The 16,798-nt window shown below is 45.3% G+C and overlaps 1 protein-coding gene across 2 annotated transcripts in view; it reads right to left on the bottom strand.

Annotated features, from left to right (window-relative positions):
* Positions 1-4,510: 4,510 nt before the first annotated feature.
* FBXO10 (F-box protein 10) overlaps positions 4,511-16,798 on the bottom strand; it is a 113,665-nt gene continuing 101,377 nt past the window's right edge. For both annotated transcript variants that reach the window (XM_043979283.1, XM_043979282.1), the window contains 3 exons: positions 11,476-11,786; positions 9,299-9,477; positions 4,511-6,623 (listed from right to left, as the gene is read on the bottom strand). In XM_043979283.1, the coding sequence (XP_043835218.1) occupies positions 6,446-6,623; positions 9,299-9,477; positions 11,476-11,786 (668 nt within the window). In that variant the 3' untranslated portion in view covers positions 4,511-6,445. The remainder of the gene's footprint in view (positions 6,624-9,298; positions 9,478-11,475; positions 11,787-16,798) is intronic.

The following is a 16,798-nucleotide window of genomic DNA, read 5'->3' as shown; positions in this document are numbered from 1 at the left end:
AAGTGCTGGTATAGATATAGATATAAATTTATCTGTCTATATATACACAAAAAAATTTATAACATAATCACGAAATATATATTCATATACATATACATGTGTGCACAAATACATATACTCCCTCTGTTATTATTATTTTGTGGGGCAATGAGGATTAAGTGACTTGCCCAGGGTCACACAGGTAGTAAGCATCAAATGTCTATTGCCACATTTGAACTCAGGTCCTCCTGAATCCAGGGCCGGTGCTTTATCCCAAAAAATTTATTAAAAAAAAAAAAAGCAGGGGCAGCTAGGTGATGCAGTGGATAGAACACTGGCCCTGGATTCAGAAGGACCTGAGTTCAAATTTGGCCACAGACACTTGACACTTACTAGCTGTGTGACCCTGGGCAAGTCACTTAACTCTAGTTGCCTCACCAAAAAAAAAAAAAAAAAAGCAACTCCTACTACTTAGCCAGTGATCTTCTACCAAATCACTCTCATTTTACCCTCATGCCCAAACATCTTAAAAAGCTACACCTCAGGGGCTCATGCTTTTATTTAAGCTGAAAGGCCTTGACCTGTTTATAACTATATTTGCAGCCCCTGGAATCCCACATAACTGAAGGAGGAAAAAAAATCCTAAAAATAAAATATGGCCAGGGCAGCTAGGTGGCACAGTGGATAGAGCACCGGCCCTGGAGTCAGGAGGACCTGAGTTCAAATCCGGCCTCAGACATTTAACACTTACTAGCTGTGTGACCCTGGGCAAGTCACTTAACCCCAATTGCCTCACTAAAATTTTTTTTAATTAAATAAATAAAAAATGAAATATGGCTGTCCCCAACCAGAAGGCATTCTGTCCCTAGTCACTATTTGGGTAACTTTGTGCCACCACAACCCAAGAGAAGGGAGCACATGGGGTTGATGGCAGAAAGGAGGCTTTCCTGCGCCCCAGCGTCCCTGCGTGGCTATCCCCAGCCCTCTTCCAGCCGTGTTCTTCCCCCTTGGCGGTTCCCACACTTCAGCAGGACTAAGTTGACAGAGTGTTGAAATGTTTCCATTCCCTCATTCACAGGTTTGTTAAGCACTTACTCTGTACTGGGCATTAGGGAGATACAAAGCAAAGATAAGATAAAGTCCCCGCTTTCCAGTTCAGCCTCAGTACAGATAAGACCAGTGAGAAGCAGATACAATCCCTCTGCAGAAGCATCATATTAAGAGGTTTTAAGAAGTTAAGTGGGATGACCTCTGAGATAAAGGTATTACCAACCAGTGCTGGGCAGCTAGATGGCACAGTGGATAGAGGCTAGGCCTGGAGTCAGGAAGACCTGAATTCACATTTGGTCTCAGATACTTGCTAGCTGTGTGATCCTGGTCAAGTCATTTAACTTCTGTTTACCCTAATCCACTAGAGAGGGAAATGGCAAATCGCTCCAGTATCTTTGCCAAGAAAACCCCATAGACAGTGTGGTCCACGGGATCATGAAGAGTTGGACATGATTGAACAACCAATGGGCTTCAGAGAGGGGTAGTATTTAAGTTGGATGCTAATGAAAGGGTTCAAAGGGCAAGAGATAGAAGGGGAAGAAAGCTATTCCAGATAAGACACTGGCTGCCAATAGCTTCCACTTTAACCTCGGTGATGTGAAGTTGTTCAGTGTTTTTCGGTCATGTCCAAAACCCCATTTGGAGTTTTATTGGTAGAGATCCACCCTTTTCCAGCTCATTTTACAGATGAGGAAACTGAGGCAAACAGGGTGAAGTGACTTGCCCAGGGTCACATAGCTAGGAAGTATTTGAGGCCAGATATGAATTCAGAAAGATAAGCCTTCCCAACTCCAGGCCCAACACTCTATCCACTGTGCTACCTAGCTGCCCTCAAGTACTAATGTATAAATCCATATATAGAGAGAATTAGGTCCCCCACCTCCAATTACCGCCCCTCCCCCTTGTGAACAAGGCCTAGCTGATCTAATGTAAGCAGCTATGCCACTGTTAATGACCACAGGCTGGAAATGTGAGAAGCCCTTATTGGTTCTAGGAATGGATATTACCAATTGAATTACCATAATTTCAGAGCTGAGATTCTAGATTGTTCAGAGCCTATCTAGTCCAACCAATACTTGAAGACACCTATCTACCACATATCCAATAATAAACTCTACTCAGCCAAGAAACTTAACTAGAGCTATAATCCTACATATAGAAGCTAATATGTTGCCAGGTAAAATGTGATGGGGGAAAGGAGGGATCAAATTATATTCTGGCAGGGCAGCTGGGTGGCACAGTGGATAGAGCACCGGCCCTGGAGTCAGGAGGACCTGAGTTCAAATCTGGTCTAAGACACTTAACACTTACTAGCTGTGTGACCCTGGGCAAGTCACTTAACCCCAATTGCCTCACCAAAAAACAAACAAACAAACAAATTATATTCTGGCAAAATCTGGGAGTAGGGAGGAGGGGTAGGGGGGGTAGTGTGAGGAAATGGGGAATGGTCTCCTCTCAATAAGAATATAATAGTCACTATTCGAATTATACACCTCCAGACCTGAAGGAGAAAAAATAATATACAAAGCAAATGGTCTCATCCAGTGTTGTAACAACTAATTGATGTCTCTGGATAAGAGACTGTGACACATTCTGCTCTGTGTATGGGACGTTCAGGGAGGACTAGCAACTCTGGTGTGAGGGCTTGCTGAGCCCCTTTTTGGGCCTGCTCATCCACCTTTGGTGTCCACCCATCACCCTACTTTTTCCTGTGGCTCCAAGAAGCTGTAGCATTTTCAGTGGCCATACCCTAGTAAAACTATCTTGGCAGAGGGATTAAACCAAGCTGAGGGTAACTGACAGGCTTCAAACCTATCAGGGAGTTAGAGAGGTGTCTACTTCCCCTGGTGGGATGGGTGAATGGTAACAATTTCTTGCAATGACCTTGAAGGTGGCTGAAGCAGGCACTATGAAGCACTTAGCCGTTTGTCTTGACTTTTGTCTTGCGACTGGACTTTGATAATTCTGCCAGAGAGAGTGGAGCTGACAACTTTGTGCAGCCAGCCTCACTTCAATTCAATTCACTTAGGAGTTAAGTGATTATCATTTGTCTTCTTTGAAAAACAAAGGAGAGGGGCAGCTAGGTGGCACAGTGAATAGAGCACTGGCCCTGGATTTAGGAGGACCTGAGTTCAAATTCGGCCTCAGACACTTAACACTTACTAGCTGTGTGACCCTGGGCAAGTCACTTAACCCCAATTGCCCCCCCCCAAAACAAACCAAAAACAAAGGAGAAACCACGACAACAACTATAATCTTTATAACTTCTCTGATTTCTGCTTGCTATCAGCTTATTTGCTCTTCACTATTGTGATGGCATCTGTGTAACAGACATTTGGTGAGAAGGGAGTCAAGCCTTTGGAAGGGCTTGGGGTACTCCTTACCAGTTAAGAGACAGCAAGCAGGAAAAGTGGCTAAAAATGATTTTCCCTTGACTAATAATATTTAGGGGGCTAGATATATATATAGTCCTAGGGGAAGGTCATGAGTGTCTAAACCAACCTGGTGGCAGCTGGAAGAAAGAGAATAGAAAATACATGAGATAAAATCAACGGGGAGGCAAAACCTTAATAGCATTCTTTCCCCTGAGTTAAAAACAGTTAATCTGGGGTTGGAAGTTGGGAATTTACAAGCCGATGGCAGAGGGGCAGCGATTAGCCTGACCATGGGTGTCCTTGTCCCAGCAGAGGGAGCAATGATGATGCAAACTTAGGGCTGGTGGGGATGGATGGCTGCAGGAAGGACCACAGGCTGATATCAAAACGGGAGGAAGCCAGCCTGCCTGGATGCCTCGGGCAGAGATAGTTTGCCCTATGCCCCACTTCTAAGCTCTCTGGATCTCTCAATTCCCACATCCCAAGTCTCTTGAATTGACCTAAGTGCTTCTCTTTCTTCTTTAACGGGAGCTTTCGCATCCATTCTGACATCAGGATTGTGCTTAGATTCAGCAGTTTGTAAAATCTAATTAGGTGGGGGATAAAGCGGTAGGCCTGGATTTAGTGAGACCTAAATTAAAATCTAGCCTCAGACACTAGCTGTGTGACCCTGGAGAAGCCCCTTAATCTGTTTGTCTCAATCTCCTCATCTGTAAAATGGAGATAATAATAGTACCTTCCCTACTACCTTCAGGATTGTTCTGAGAATCAAATTAGTTAAGAATTATAAAATACTTAGCACAGGGGGCAGCTAGATGGTGCAAGGGGAAAACACCCACACTGGATTCAGGAGGACCTGAGTTCAAATTCAGCCTCAGACATGTGACACTAGCTGTGTGACCCTGGGCAAGTCACTTAACCCTCATTGCCCTGCAAAACAAACAAAAATACTTAGCACAGAGCCTGGTACAGAATATATATATTAGCTATTATTATTATTATTATTATTATTGATGTGTATATAGAGCCAAGGAAAACCCAGCACAAACTTTTATTTTTTAAAAATATACTATTTTATTTTTCCATTATGTATATTCATTATATTTTCACATAAAAACGATTTATCTTTAAAAATAGGAAATGCTGCACATTATACATCTTAAAAGGGGGCCCTACCTGTGCCATGTGGAAAGTGTTTATCAAAGAAGAAATGGAAAGAGCCCAAGGGCACGTGAGAGACCAGCACTGTGGGGCCCTTGCAATGTAGGACAGGCCCGTGCTTGGCCCCACATTTCCAGCCTCATCCTCTTCCCCAGGAGTCCCCCTTCCTCCTCACCCACCCTGAGAGGGGAGCTGGCAGCATTGGAGCCACAGTGCAAACAATGCAGTTCCCTCCAAAATGTGCATCCTTTTTTTGCCCCAGAAGCCATAAAGCCTCGCTTGATGGAAAGCTACATAGGGCATTACTACATCAGAGCCCCATGGTGGCCCATAGACGGCCGCTCCTCAGGGGCTGGGCCTGTGGGTTTACAGGTCTGCCCCCATGACCCCCAGACACGACGATTCCTAGCCCTCTAGGCTCCAAGGAGCAAAGCAAAGCACAGTGAGATTTTCCAGTCTCCCTGGATCTGATTGTCTAAGCTGCATTTGTATTGAGTTGGTACGAGTGGGTGCTGGCTCTGTGGGCATGTGTGCGTGTGCGTGTGCGTGCGTGCGTGCGTGTGTGTCTGCGTGTGTGTGTGTGTGTGTGTGTGTGTGTGTGTGAGAAAAGACACCATGGCCAGATAATTAGTTGGCTAGTGGTCCGTCTTCTGGTCATAAGGCCTGTACACACTTGGCTGAGGTTTGTCTTTGGAGACAAACATGGTCTGTCTCTGGGAAGGGAATCGAAGCCGTTCTCTCTGGGCAAGACCCTTTGGACCCTGTATTCCAGGTGAGCCCCCAGGTACTCCTGCCGTGGTGAGGCATGAGGCTGGGAGCTGAGTGAGAGGCAGAGTGAATGAGACTCGGTGTAGTGTAATTAATTACAAGTGGGTCGCAGGGTCTCCTGCTCTGGTCATTGGTGGCCCCATTAAGCCTCAAAAGCAGGGGGTGTGACATAGGCTTCTCTTTGTTCCCAGGGCCTGGCATGGCATCTGCACCCAGCAGGGAGTCGTGACCCTATGTCGGGGATGAGGATCTTCCTGAGGATTGGCTGGTGCTAAAGCAGACCAAGCTCTGGGGAGGAGAAACTGAATCTTGTCAGGAACCAGATTCTGGTGTGAACCCCAAAGGTAGCATGTCCCGAGATGTCAGGGAGCCCTGAGGGAGCCACTCTTGAAAGGCTGATGTGCAGGTCTTCCCAGCAAACAGTTCTCTACAAAATCACAGGACATTATGATCTCGGGGTTGGAAGGGTCATCAGAGATCAACTGATCCAAACCTTCTCATTCCATAAAGGAGAAAACTTGAGGCCCATTTAACAGTGGTTATGTGACTGGACCAGAGCAATACCGCTAGGAATTGAGAGAATTCAAACCCAAGTCTTTTGACTTGAAACGGTGCTTCCTATTATAGACCTTAAGAAACATACCTTTTCCCCTTTTCCTTAAGCCACAATTACTGTTTGGTTTTGCCCTCCCCTTCTTGGGTCTGCCTACAGTTTCAGTAACTGGAAACCCAGACTTCTTTCTCCTCCTCAAAGAATAGTCCAGTTCAATTTCCCGGGCTCTTCCATGCCAAATTCTGTACCAGCTTCCGGGGAGGGAGGAAAATATGACTTGGATTCCTTCAGGTACTTGTTCCAATTCCCAGAATGCTTGGAGGTCTTGGGCTTGCTGGGCACTAATTTTTCCCCACAGGGAAAGGCAGGAGTTCATATAAGCACACCCCAAATCCTAATTAATTTCACTTGTGCAGCCTGTCAAAAATCCCCAAAATATTCCCCTCCCCTCTCTCTGTTCCTGGGGAGAGTGAGCACTCAAGTGGGCCAAAGTGACCCCCTGGTCTCTCAGCCTAGACCCGAGCTCAAAGGACGGACAACGGGAGCTGCTGAGGCAATGTCACAGGATAGTACAGAAGATGCTGCGGCTGTTGGGGCATCTGCCTTCCACTCTGGTGGCTATCCTGCTTGTCATGTTCACCACCTTTTGACTGTTGTGGGACACAGAGATGCTTCTTCTGGCTTCTTCGATGTGAGGCCTTGCAGGGGGATTCTCTAATTTCCAAGGGTCGTCAAACCTGCATGGGGTGAGGGAAGAAAGGTCAAAACTGAACTCAAAATCCTCTTTTTTTCCATGAAGAGCTTTGTAGCTGTAGCACTCTTTGAATCAGGTAACCACGAACCGTCTTCAGGGAGTTCAGTCTAGTAAGGGGTGGGGGTAAAGATAGGTGCACAGATGACTGTATGAGATCTCAGTTGTGGAGCTGGCAAGGATCTCAGAGTGCATCGAGATTTATTTCCTAATTTTACAGATGAGGAAACTGAGTCATGGAGAGGCTAGGTGACTTGCCACAAAAGCACAAAGGGCCATGACTTGAAAGAGGGGAAAGTTGAGATAAAAAATAAGGAGTAACCAGAGCGACATGACTAATTTGACTCCTTGTATGCCCAGAGTTGTTGGCATATCAACCTGCCCCTTAGGAAAGGTCAGTGATCTGGGATTTTGTCAGTGTGGGCCGCCTCTGCAATCATGCAGGTTGTGGTTTAAAAATTCATAAACCGGAGGCTAACTTGGGGCTGAGCCTCTCTGACCTGAGCTCAGGCAGCAGACAATTAGTACAGTCTGTCACCAGAGGCAGGATCGCCACCAGCATAACCTTTGAGACCTCGAGGGTCATCCTGATTGCACAATGGGTCATTAGAAAAAGGCCTCACAGCTGGGCACTAAGAATCACAGGAATATCACCATTCCAAACAGCAATCATCTTTAAGCACATGGAATGAAAGGCTTTCAAAATATAGAGATCACAATTAAAATGCACACCCCTGTTTTGTACGCTACTGAAGGTGCCCTGAGAGCGCTTTCAATGAGCCTCCCAAAGATGAGCTTGAATCCTAATGAGGAGAGCTATTCAACCACAAAACCAGCTATTATATCTACTTGTGCAATAATCCGTACGTAGTTCGAGTACTAGCTTAACTTCCAACCCTCATGAGAGTTAGCCTCGTTTTTCCTAAAATAAGAATGAAAACATCTTTGAGATGTGCTTGGCTCAGGGGGCTGAAGGCCTGGACGGTCAGCACCACTTGCAGGCCGCCGCTACGCAGAGCTCCAGGCAGGCTCTGAGGTTTGCTCAGTGCACCACAGCGGGCCACTCACAAGCAAGGGAGCTTCACTGAGCCAACTCGGATGTCCTGGATCTATATCCCTGTCGAGCATCTTTCTTCTGCTACAGGCTAAGGAAATCTCTTTCTGTCTGGATCATCTATGAGTCCCTTATTTCCTTCCAAGATCTAACCTAAATTATAAGAGGATTAGCCCAAGTCAGGCTTGGGCTTCTTGTTCAGTCATGTCAGTCATGTGTGACCCCATTTGGGGTTTTCTTGACAAAGATACTGGAGTGGTTTGCCACTTTCTCCAGCTCATTTTAAAGATGAGGAAACTCATGTAAACAGAGTTAAGTGACTTATCCAGGTTCACACAGCTAGTTAAGTGCCTTGAGACCAGATTTGAATTTAGGAAGATGAGTCTTCCTGATTCAAAACCCAGTGCTCTATCTACTGTGCCACCTAGCTACCCTAGCCCAGAACACTAAGAACATTTGGGGGGAGTGAGGCAATTGGGATTAAGTGACTTGCCCAGGGTCACACAGCTAATAAGTGTCAAGTGTCTGAGGCTGGATTTAAACTCAGGTCCAAGGCTGGTGCTCTATCCACTGTGCCACCTAGCTTCCCCTGTACTAAGAACATTAAATATAAAAGAGTATCAAGACAGTGACTTGGGGGGAGGGAGGGGGAGAATTTGGAATTCAAAGTTTAAAAAAATCAAATGTTAAAAATAAATAATAAACGTATTTTTTTTTTAAAAGATAGTGACTTGTCCCAGCATGCTTTCTATTTGGATCTCATCAAAAAAGATGCGAATAAGAGGAGAAGGGTAGTGATGATGATATCTTATAAGAGGCAGTGTGGTGACAGAACAGACTTGGGTTCAAATCTCTGACACAGGTTGGCTGTGACCCAGGGTAAGTCACTTAACTTTTCAGTGTCCCAGGCAACTGTCTCAGACTAAGTCACAGAGAAGCTACAGATCTGCACTGTTAGAGGAAGATAAATCCTCACTGCGATAGACTGCTAAGTCCCGTACAAAAATATAATACTGCCTTACACTTATATATCACTTTCCATACATTATCAATCTCATTTGATCTATATAACAATTTATGGGTCACAGCTCTTATCAGGAAGGCAAACAGATTTGTGCCAACCTTTTTCCTTTCCTCTTTAAAAAATAACAGCAAAAAAACAGGTGAAATATTCCATGTAACTAATAGCTCCAGTCTGGCCATCATGGGGTTTAGCATTTTCATCCCAGAGTACCACGTGTGACCTAAAAGCTGTTTTTAAAAGTCTGACAGTCTTTTTTTTTTTTTTAAACACATCACTTGGGGCAGCTAGGTGGCGCAGTGGATGGAGCACTGGCCCTGGAGTCAGGAGGACCTGAGTTCAAATCCAGCCTCAGACACTTAACACTTACTAGCTGTGTGACCCTGGGCAAGTCACTTAACCCTCATTGCCCAACCAAAAAACAAAAACAAAAAACCCCACATCACTCACTTTGTATAGCTAAGAAAACAAAACAACCCATTGGCCACATAGGCCTTATTCTCTTATCTGCCGAGAGTTGTTCATATTGTTGTGGTCATGATAGATTAGCTTCTGTCTAGGCCAACAGAAAGTGGCAGGGACTTACTTCTTGAAAGCCAAAAAATTGTTGTTTTCAACTAAACAGTCTTCAAGATTGGAAACCTGTTGCAAGATGGTCTTTTTGGTCTTCCCTTGAAAGATCATATTTTCCTGCACCAGGCCTTTGACATGGTCAAGCATTACAATTCCATAATCCCGGAAGGAATGGATCCTATTTTTGGTGATCTGAGGAAACAACAAAAAGTCTAAACCTCATAAACATGACATGCAAGAAAGCAAAGCCACTTGGACAGGACTAGCAGGACAACTCAGGCCGTTGTGACCAAAGGGGCACGGTTCAGGGAAGGACAAAGGGGGTGGTGGCTCAATTTCACACCCTCTCATCTTTCTGGATGCTGCTATGGGGCAATTCCTGATACAGCTTCCAATGCCCTCCCTGAATCTGTGCTGCTCATTTGAGCCAGTTCTCTTAGTGGAAGCTGGGAGGGAGCTCTTTGGAGAGTGAGCATGGTATAGTGTAGAGGTGGTGGGTCTAGAATCAGGAAGACCGAATTCAAACCCTGATTTATTTAGATGAAACAACCTCAGATAGATAGACAGAGAGAGAGAGAGACAGACAGACAGACAGAAAGATATATATATAGAGATAGACAGAGATAAAACTTCAGTCCTTTCATTTCTTTTCTTTTCTTTTTTCTTTTCTTTTTTTTTTTTAGTGAGGCAATTGGGGTTAAGTGACTTGCCCAGGGTCACACAGCTAGTAAGTGTTAAGTGTCTGAGGCCGGATTTGAACTCAGGTCCTCCTGACTCCAGGGCCGGTGCTCTATTCACTGCGCCACCTAGTGGCCCCCCTTCATTTCTAAAATAAGTGGGGTAGACTCAGTGGCCTCTGAGGCCTTTTTCTGCTCTAAATCTATAATCTTATGACTTAGCACTCTCTTTGTTTCTAATATATCTTAGGTCTTTAGATGTCTTAAAGATTTCTTACGTAAATACTTCAAGGATGCATAGTCTCATCAGGCCGAGTCCTCTTCCTACTGACAGATACCCCAACCCACCTGAGTCTTAGATGAGCTGCCATGGCCTGAACCAGCTGAGCCCTGGGGCTAAGCCATGGGGCCAACCTGGGGCCCTTCTGGACTGAGCTGGCCCTTTCCTGACCACACCAAAACCCTTTTCCACTCGGTAGGACCTGATAGAGATGGACTTTCACTGCTGAAGCCTTTAAGAGGCCAGGGTGCTCCTGATGGGCCTCTCCCCACAATGAGGTGCTGGACAAGGACATCCGCAGAGGGCCTTAAGGGTACACAAAAATTAGTCTATCTGATTTCCTCTGGGCTTGGATCAGTGTGTGCTCCCACAGATGACAGGGAGGGAGGGAAGCCTGCCCGGCAGGATTACTCTACTCTCGCCTGCATTCTGGGGAGGGGGGCCAAAAGGGGAGCCCTGTGGGCACAGGTGAAGGGTGTGCAGCCTTCAAATTCCAGGAGTGAGTGTGCTGGCCATCTCTGTCTCGACAGGCCTCCCACTAGGCAGGGGTGAAGCCTTGCAGGTTTCAGATAAACTGAGGTGGAGGAGAGCAATAAAAAGCTGGAGGGGGAAGGAAGGGGGAAGGGAAGGATGAGAGAAGGCCTTGCAGAAGAGGGGATACCTGCGCTGAGCCTTGAAGAGGTACACAGCGTCTGTAACCCGACAGGCCTCACCCCTGCTGAGTGGGCAGCTGGGGAGCACACTCACTCCTGGTCGGAAGTCAGCACGCCCTTCACCTGTGCCCAGGGCCGCCTCCCCTTCTGGCCAACTCTACCAGAACCCATCAGTTTCCCAGTCGTGAGCTGGGGCAAAGGCTATTTATTGAAAAATCCAGGAGAAGGAGTTTACAGTCTAATGGGAGAAACAAGATGCAAACCACCACATACAAACAAGACCATAATAAGCAGGATAAATTGGACATAATCAAAGAAGAAAGGTGTCGGTGTTCAGGAAGACAATGAAAGAAACATAAAATAAAAAGCCCAAGTCCAGAAAATGAAGGGAAAAAAAAGGAATAGGAGAAGGAAGCCTTGGCAGAAGACTTCTCCCCCTCCTGCCTGCTGAGTCTGTTTCTCATGAGAAGAGGAGGTCTCTCATCGCAGCTGCCATCCTCCTAGTCACAGCACAGCTTCACCTGCTCATGGCATGAGAACCCAGTCTCCGAGGATGCCCGGCAGGGGGTGAGACACATACCTTCATGTTTGCCGCTTGCAGTAACTGTAGCCCACAGCCCCGGTTGCCAATGATGTCATTTTCCAGGATGGTCCCATCTCCCTTGGAGGAGACACCAGGGCCCCTGTTGTTGTGGATGCCATTTCCACGCAGCTCGACCCTGCACTCTGACTCGACAAGGACCCCACCAAGATGGTTGTAGGAGATGCTGTTGTTGGCGATCCGGGTGAGCTGCGTGCTCTGCAATATGGTCAACCCACTCTCCTTGTTAGCATGGATAACATTGGCTATAACATTCAGAGCTTCGTTGCTCTTGACATACAGCCCAGCAGCTGGAGGAGAGAAAAATATTCAGGTGCATCAGTCATAGAGTCATGCAGGAGTGAGCCTTCTTCTAGCCTTCAAGGGTAAGAATCAGCATGTTTTGAAGCTTCTTTTGTCTAATTCTGAATATAGTACACAAATCAAGCCTTCTACAAACAGCAAGGAACAAATCCTTTAAATATGTGATAAAGCCAGCATGTTGTGAGGTGGCTCAATGGAAAAAGCAATGGACCTGAAGCCAGGAAGACCTGAGTGCAAATCCTTCTTTAGGAACTTACTTAGCTGTGGGACCCTGGGGAAGTCACAACTTCTATGTGCTTCAGTTTCCTCAACTGTAAAATGGGGATAATAGTTTTTACCTACTTCCCAGGATAGTTGTGAGGCTCAAATGAGATAATATTTATAAAGTGTTTTGTAAACCTTAAAGTGCTATATAAATGCCAGGCTGTTTCCCTCCCACTCCCACCCTAATATTATACTTATTTATTTTTTAATAAGAATATAACCTTGAATAAGCAAGCCTAAGTAGAGCTGAGGGGGAGGCACAAACAGCTGGAATGTATCCATTAGGATGATGCCACAGGTACCAGTGGGGATAGGGCTTAAGGTCCTCAATGATCATTCCTGAACAAGGTTGGAGCAGGTCATACAAAACCGTCCCAAAGTAAACGACCACTCTCTCAATTACTGTAATTATCAGATGGCTGTTCTGATAGAGAACATTTGCTCTCTCGTAGGCTGGAGAGCTGGTAACAGAAACTCATTCTAGATAATGAATGAGAACCATGAAGGAACCTCCTCTGTCCACAGGGGTCACGTTCATCACGCTGGATGCCAGCAATTATCCAAACACTGACTGTGGTATTTTTTTCCAGGCCTCAGTTTCTTCGTCTAGAAAATGAAAGCATTGGCCTGGATGATCTTCGGGCCCCTCACAGCCCTCACACGCGTCCTCTTCTCTTCTGCTCACATGGCTTTGGGCCCTCACCACCACTGGCCTGTGTTTGTGGTGGCTTCCTCATTGGTCTCCTTGCCTTAACCTGGGGTCCACACATAGATTTGTTTTTTGGACAGGGGGATGACTTGTGGACTTGCATGGGAAAAATACATATTTATTGTCACTAATCTGTACCTTAAAATGAACATTTTCTTCAATAATGAATGATTTCAAAAACAAACAAATGGCTTTCCCAGACTGCCAAAGGGGTCCATGACACAAATCAGGTTAAGAAGCCCTGCTCTACTCTCTGTCTTTAATCCACCTTGCACACAACTGACAGAATCAACTTCCTGAAGCACAGGTTCAGTCATATCACTCAAAAGCCTTCAGAGGCTCCTCAGTATCTTGAGGATGAAAGTCAAACCCTTTCTCTTCCACTGGAATTTTCACCACTTCACAAATCTGATTCCTACCTTCTTTCTAGTCTTTTTTCATGCTTTTCCCTCTTTCTTTCTTTCTTTCTTGTGAGACGAGGGTCAAGTGACTTGCCCAGGGTCACACAGCTAGTAAGTGTCAAGTGTCTGAGGCCGAATTTGAACTCAGGTCCTCCTGAATCCAGGGCTGGTGTTTTATCCACTGTGCCACCTAGCTACCCCCTCATGCTATTCTCCATTGTGAATTCCAGGTCCAAAACAAAATGGACTACTAAGTTTTCCTTGAACTTGACCCTCTACCATTCATACCCACCTATTCCCATAGGTCATTTGCCATGCCTAGCTGGTACTTCCTGCTCATTTCTAACTCTCAGAATTCTTATCTTCCTTTATAGTACAGATTTAGTGTCACCTCCTCTGTGAAGCCTTCTCTGATTTCCCCTCCCCCCACCCCAGTTTTTATTACTCTATTCTTCCTTGATTGACTTTTTATTCTACTTATTTGTATATATATGCTAGATAGAACAGTGGATATAGTATAGGGTCTGATGTCAAGAAGACTCATCTTCCTGAATTCAAATCCAGCCTCAGATACTAGCTATGCAACCCTGGGCAAGTCACTTAAACCTTGCCTGCCTCAGTTTCCTCCTCTGTTAAATGAGCTTGAAAAGGAAATGGCCAACCACTCCTGTATCTCTGACAAGAAAACTCCAAATGGGGTCACAAGGAGTCAGACACAACTGAACAACAATAACAAATGTAGGCTGAATCACACACACACACACACACACCCCGCCCCCAGCAGAATGAAAGGTCTTTGAGCAGAATTCTTTTGCCTTTGCTTTCCTTTCCTTGGCCCATGACTGAATAATTATTGAATTGAATCAAATAATCTTTCTCTTCAAAGCAAAGCGGATTCAGCAGTTTTAGAGAGCGAGTCTGGAAACAGAACCTGGTGGGGCTGAAGCTGTGCTACTGGGTTTCTGGGGACTGTGCTTTTACACTTAAGTTGGGAGGGAAGGGGAATGTTTACAATTTCTTGGTAGTCTCTTTGACCACTTGGGCTGAGACTTATGTTTCTCAATTCTTCCCTGAGACTTAAGTCCCCCTTTATGTGGTGGAGACATTAGATGCACCTTGTATACTGGTACAGTACAGTGCTGCAGATTAGCTGGAGAGTCACATGAATACAAGCCCTCGATTTCTGGGGACCCATAAAAACCAATTATTAGGAGACTACCATAAGACAGTGACCTGGACAAGACCACAGAATCATAGATTTAGAGCCAGAATGGACCTCAAAGATCATCCAGACCAATTCCCTCATGTGACAGATAAAGAAATGGGTACAGAGAGGCCGAGGTCACACAGGTAGTAAATAGGAAAGGTCGTCAGGCTCCAAATCCACTAGACCAGGATTCCTCAGGTTCCTGCCAGCTGTCGGTTGGGGGTAAAGACACCATTGGGATAATGCTTCTGTCAACAAAGGAGAAATGATAGATTAGGAGGTACCAAGGGTCTGTCACTCCTGCCCAATCCATGTCTTCCTTCTCTTCATAAAACACCAGCCCAGTGTTATAAGCATATCCATCCATGGTATCCATTTAAGGTTTGGGAGAGGGTAAGTATTTATTTTCTTCTGGTTTATTGATTTGTTTTTAAAAATGACTCAGCCTTGGGGCGGAGTCAAGATGGCAGAGGAAAGACATTAAACGCACAGAGCTCCTGATAAATCACCCCAAAAAACAGCAATAAAAGAACCCTGGAGCAGAAAAACACAAAAAAATATGGACTGAGATCATTCTCCAGCTATAGATAGATAACAGGGGGCCGTGAGCAAAGTCCAACCCCACAATTGCACCAACAGAGACACCATCCACGCCTCTGGAGGAATTTTCCCCAGAGCCTCTGAATCAGCTATAGCACCAGCATCTTCTAGAACTGAAAGTGCGTTTGGCTGAGAGGGCTGAATGGCTGGCTGGGGGGAAGTGCAGGGGTACCAGCAGGACTTAGGGAGGAATTTGGCTGTCCCACCCCAGCAGGGAACCAGGAAGAAATCCTGAGCAGTGGGAGGCCCAGGTTGGGGAGGGGCGCAGGGTCATCAAAGCTAAGAACCACACAACAGAAAACTTTGCTGGTTGGTTGTTTAGTAAGTAGGCTTGAGGTTATCTTCAGACTAGAGAACAGGCCAGGCGAAAGTAAAACCTGCCCTCCCTCAAACCAAAACACCTGGGACCCTCTGAAGCTGGGAACAGGAGTGGAGCCAAGAAGCAGCCCCTCCCCTCCTCCTCAGTGGAGAGTTTAAAATCAATTAAAAGATGAGGAAGCAAAGAAAGTTCAGAACTACAGAAAGCTTCTTCAGCGACAAGGAAGATCGAGGGGCACCATCAGATGAGGAAATCAACCACAGGGCCCCTATATCCAAAGCTTCCAAGAAAAATATGAACTGGTCTCAGGCCATGGAAGCTCTCAAAAGGGACTTTGAAGAGAAAGTAGGAGAGATAGAAGGAAGATGTAAAGAGAGGGAGGAAAGAATGGAAAGAGAAATGAGAGCGATGCAGCAGAGTCATGAGAAAAAAGTCAACAGTTTGAAAAGCCAAATGGAAAAGGAGATTAAAAACTGTCTGATGAAAATAATTGCCTAAGAATTAGGATTGAACAAATGGAAGCTAGTGACCTTATGAGAAACCAAGACACAGTAAAGCAAATCCAATTGAATGAAAAAATAGAGGGCAATGTGAAATATCTCCTTGAAAAAACAGCTGACCTGGAAAATAAATCTGGGAGAGATAATTTGAAAATCATTGGACTACTTGAAAACCATGACCAAAACAAGAGTTTAGACACTGTCCTCCAAGAGATTGTGAGGGAAAATTGCCCTGATATTCTAGAAGCAGAAGCTAAAACAGAAATGGAAGGAATCTACCAATCACCTCCTGAAAGAGATCCTAAAAGGAAAACCTCCAGGAATATTATAGCCAAATTCCAGAACTCCCAGGTCAAGGAGAAAATACTGCAAGCAGCTAGAAAAAAAAGGAATTCAAATACTGTGGAGCTCCAATAAGGGTAAAACAAGATCTAGCAGCCTCTAACATTAAAGGACCGGAGGGCACGTGATATGATATTCCAGAGGGCAAAGGAACTGGGACTACAGCCAAAAATCACGTACCCAGCAAAACTGATTATAATCTTTCAGAGGAAAAAATGGGACTTCAATGAAAAAAAGGACTTGCAGGAATTTGTGATGAAAAGACCTGAACTGAATAGAAAATTTGACTTTTAAATACAAGACCCTCGAGAATCATAAAAAGGAAAATAGGGAAAAGAAATCATGAGGGACATTAAAAGGTTAAACTGTTTACAGTCATACATGAGGAAAAAATACTTCCAACTCATAAGAACTTTTTCAGTAAGGAATACACAGAGGACACAGGTCTGAACTGAATATGAAGGGATGGTATTTGTAAAACATTAATTTTTTTGTGTATCCTTGTCCTTTGTGGAGCAAACAGGGTGGGTTGTCTAGTGTCTGGGGCCGGATTTGGGCTCTGGGACTCCTGGGCCCAGGGTTCGTGCTTTGTCCACTGTGCCACCTAGCTAACCCATGATGACACCTTTAAAATAGGGGTGAGGGGTAGGAGGAATA

The sequence above is a fragment of the Dromiciops gliroides genome, chromosome 1 (genome assembly GCF_019393635.1).
Source record: "Dromiciops gliroides isolate mDroGli1 chromosome 1, mDroGli1.pri, whole genome shotgun sequence".
Lineage (NCBI taxonomy): Eukaryota > Metazoa > Chordata > Mammalia > Microbiotheria > Microbiotheriidae > Dromiciops > Dromiciops gliroides.
This window is presented reverse-complemented; position numbering and strand designations above follow the sequence as displayed.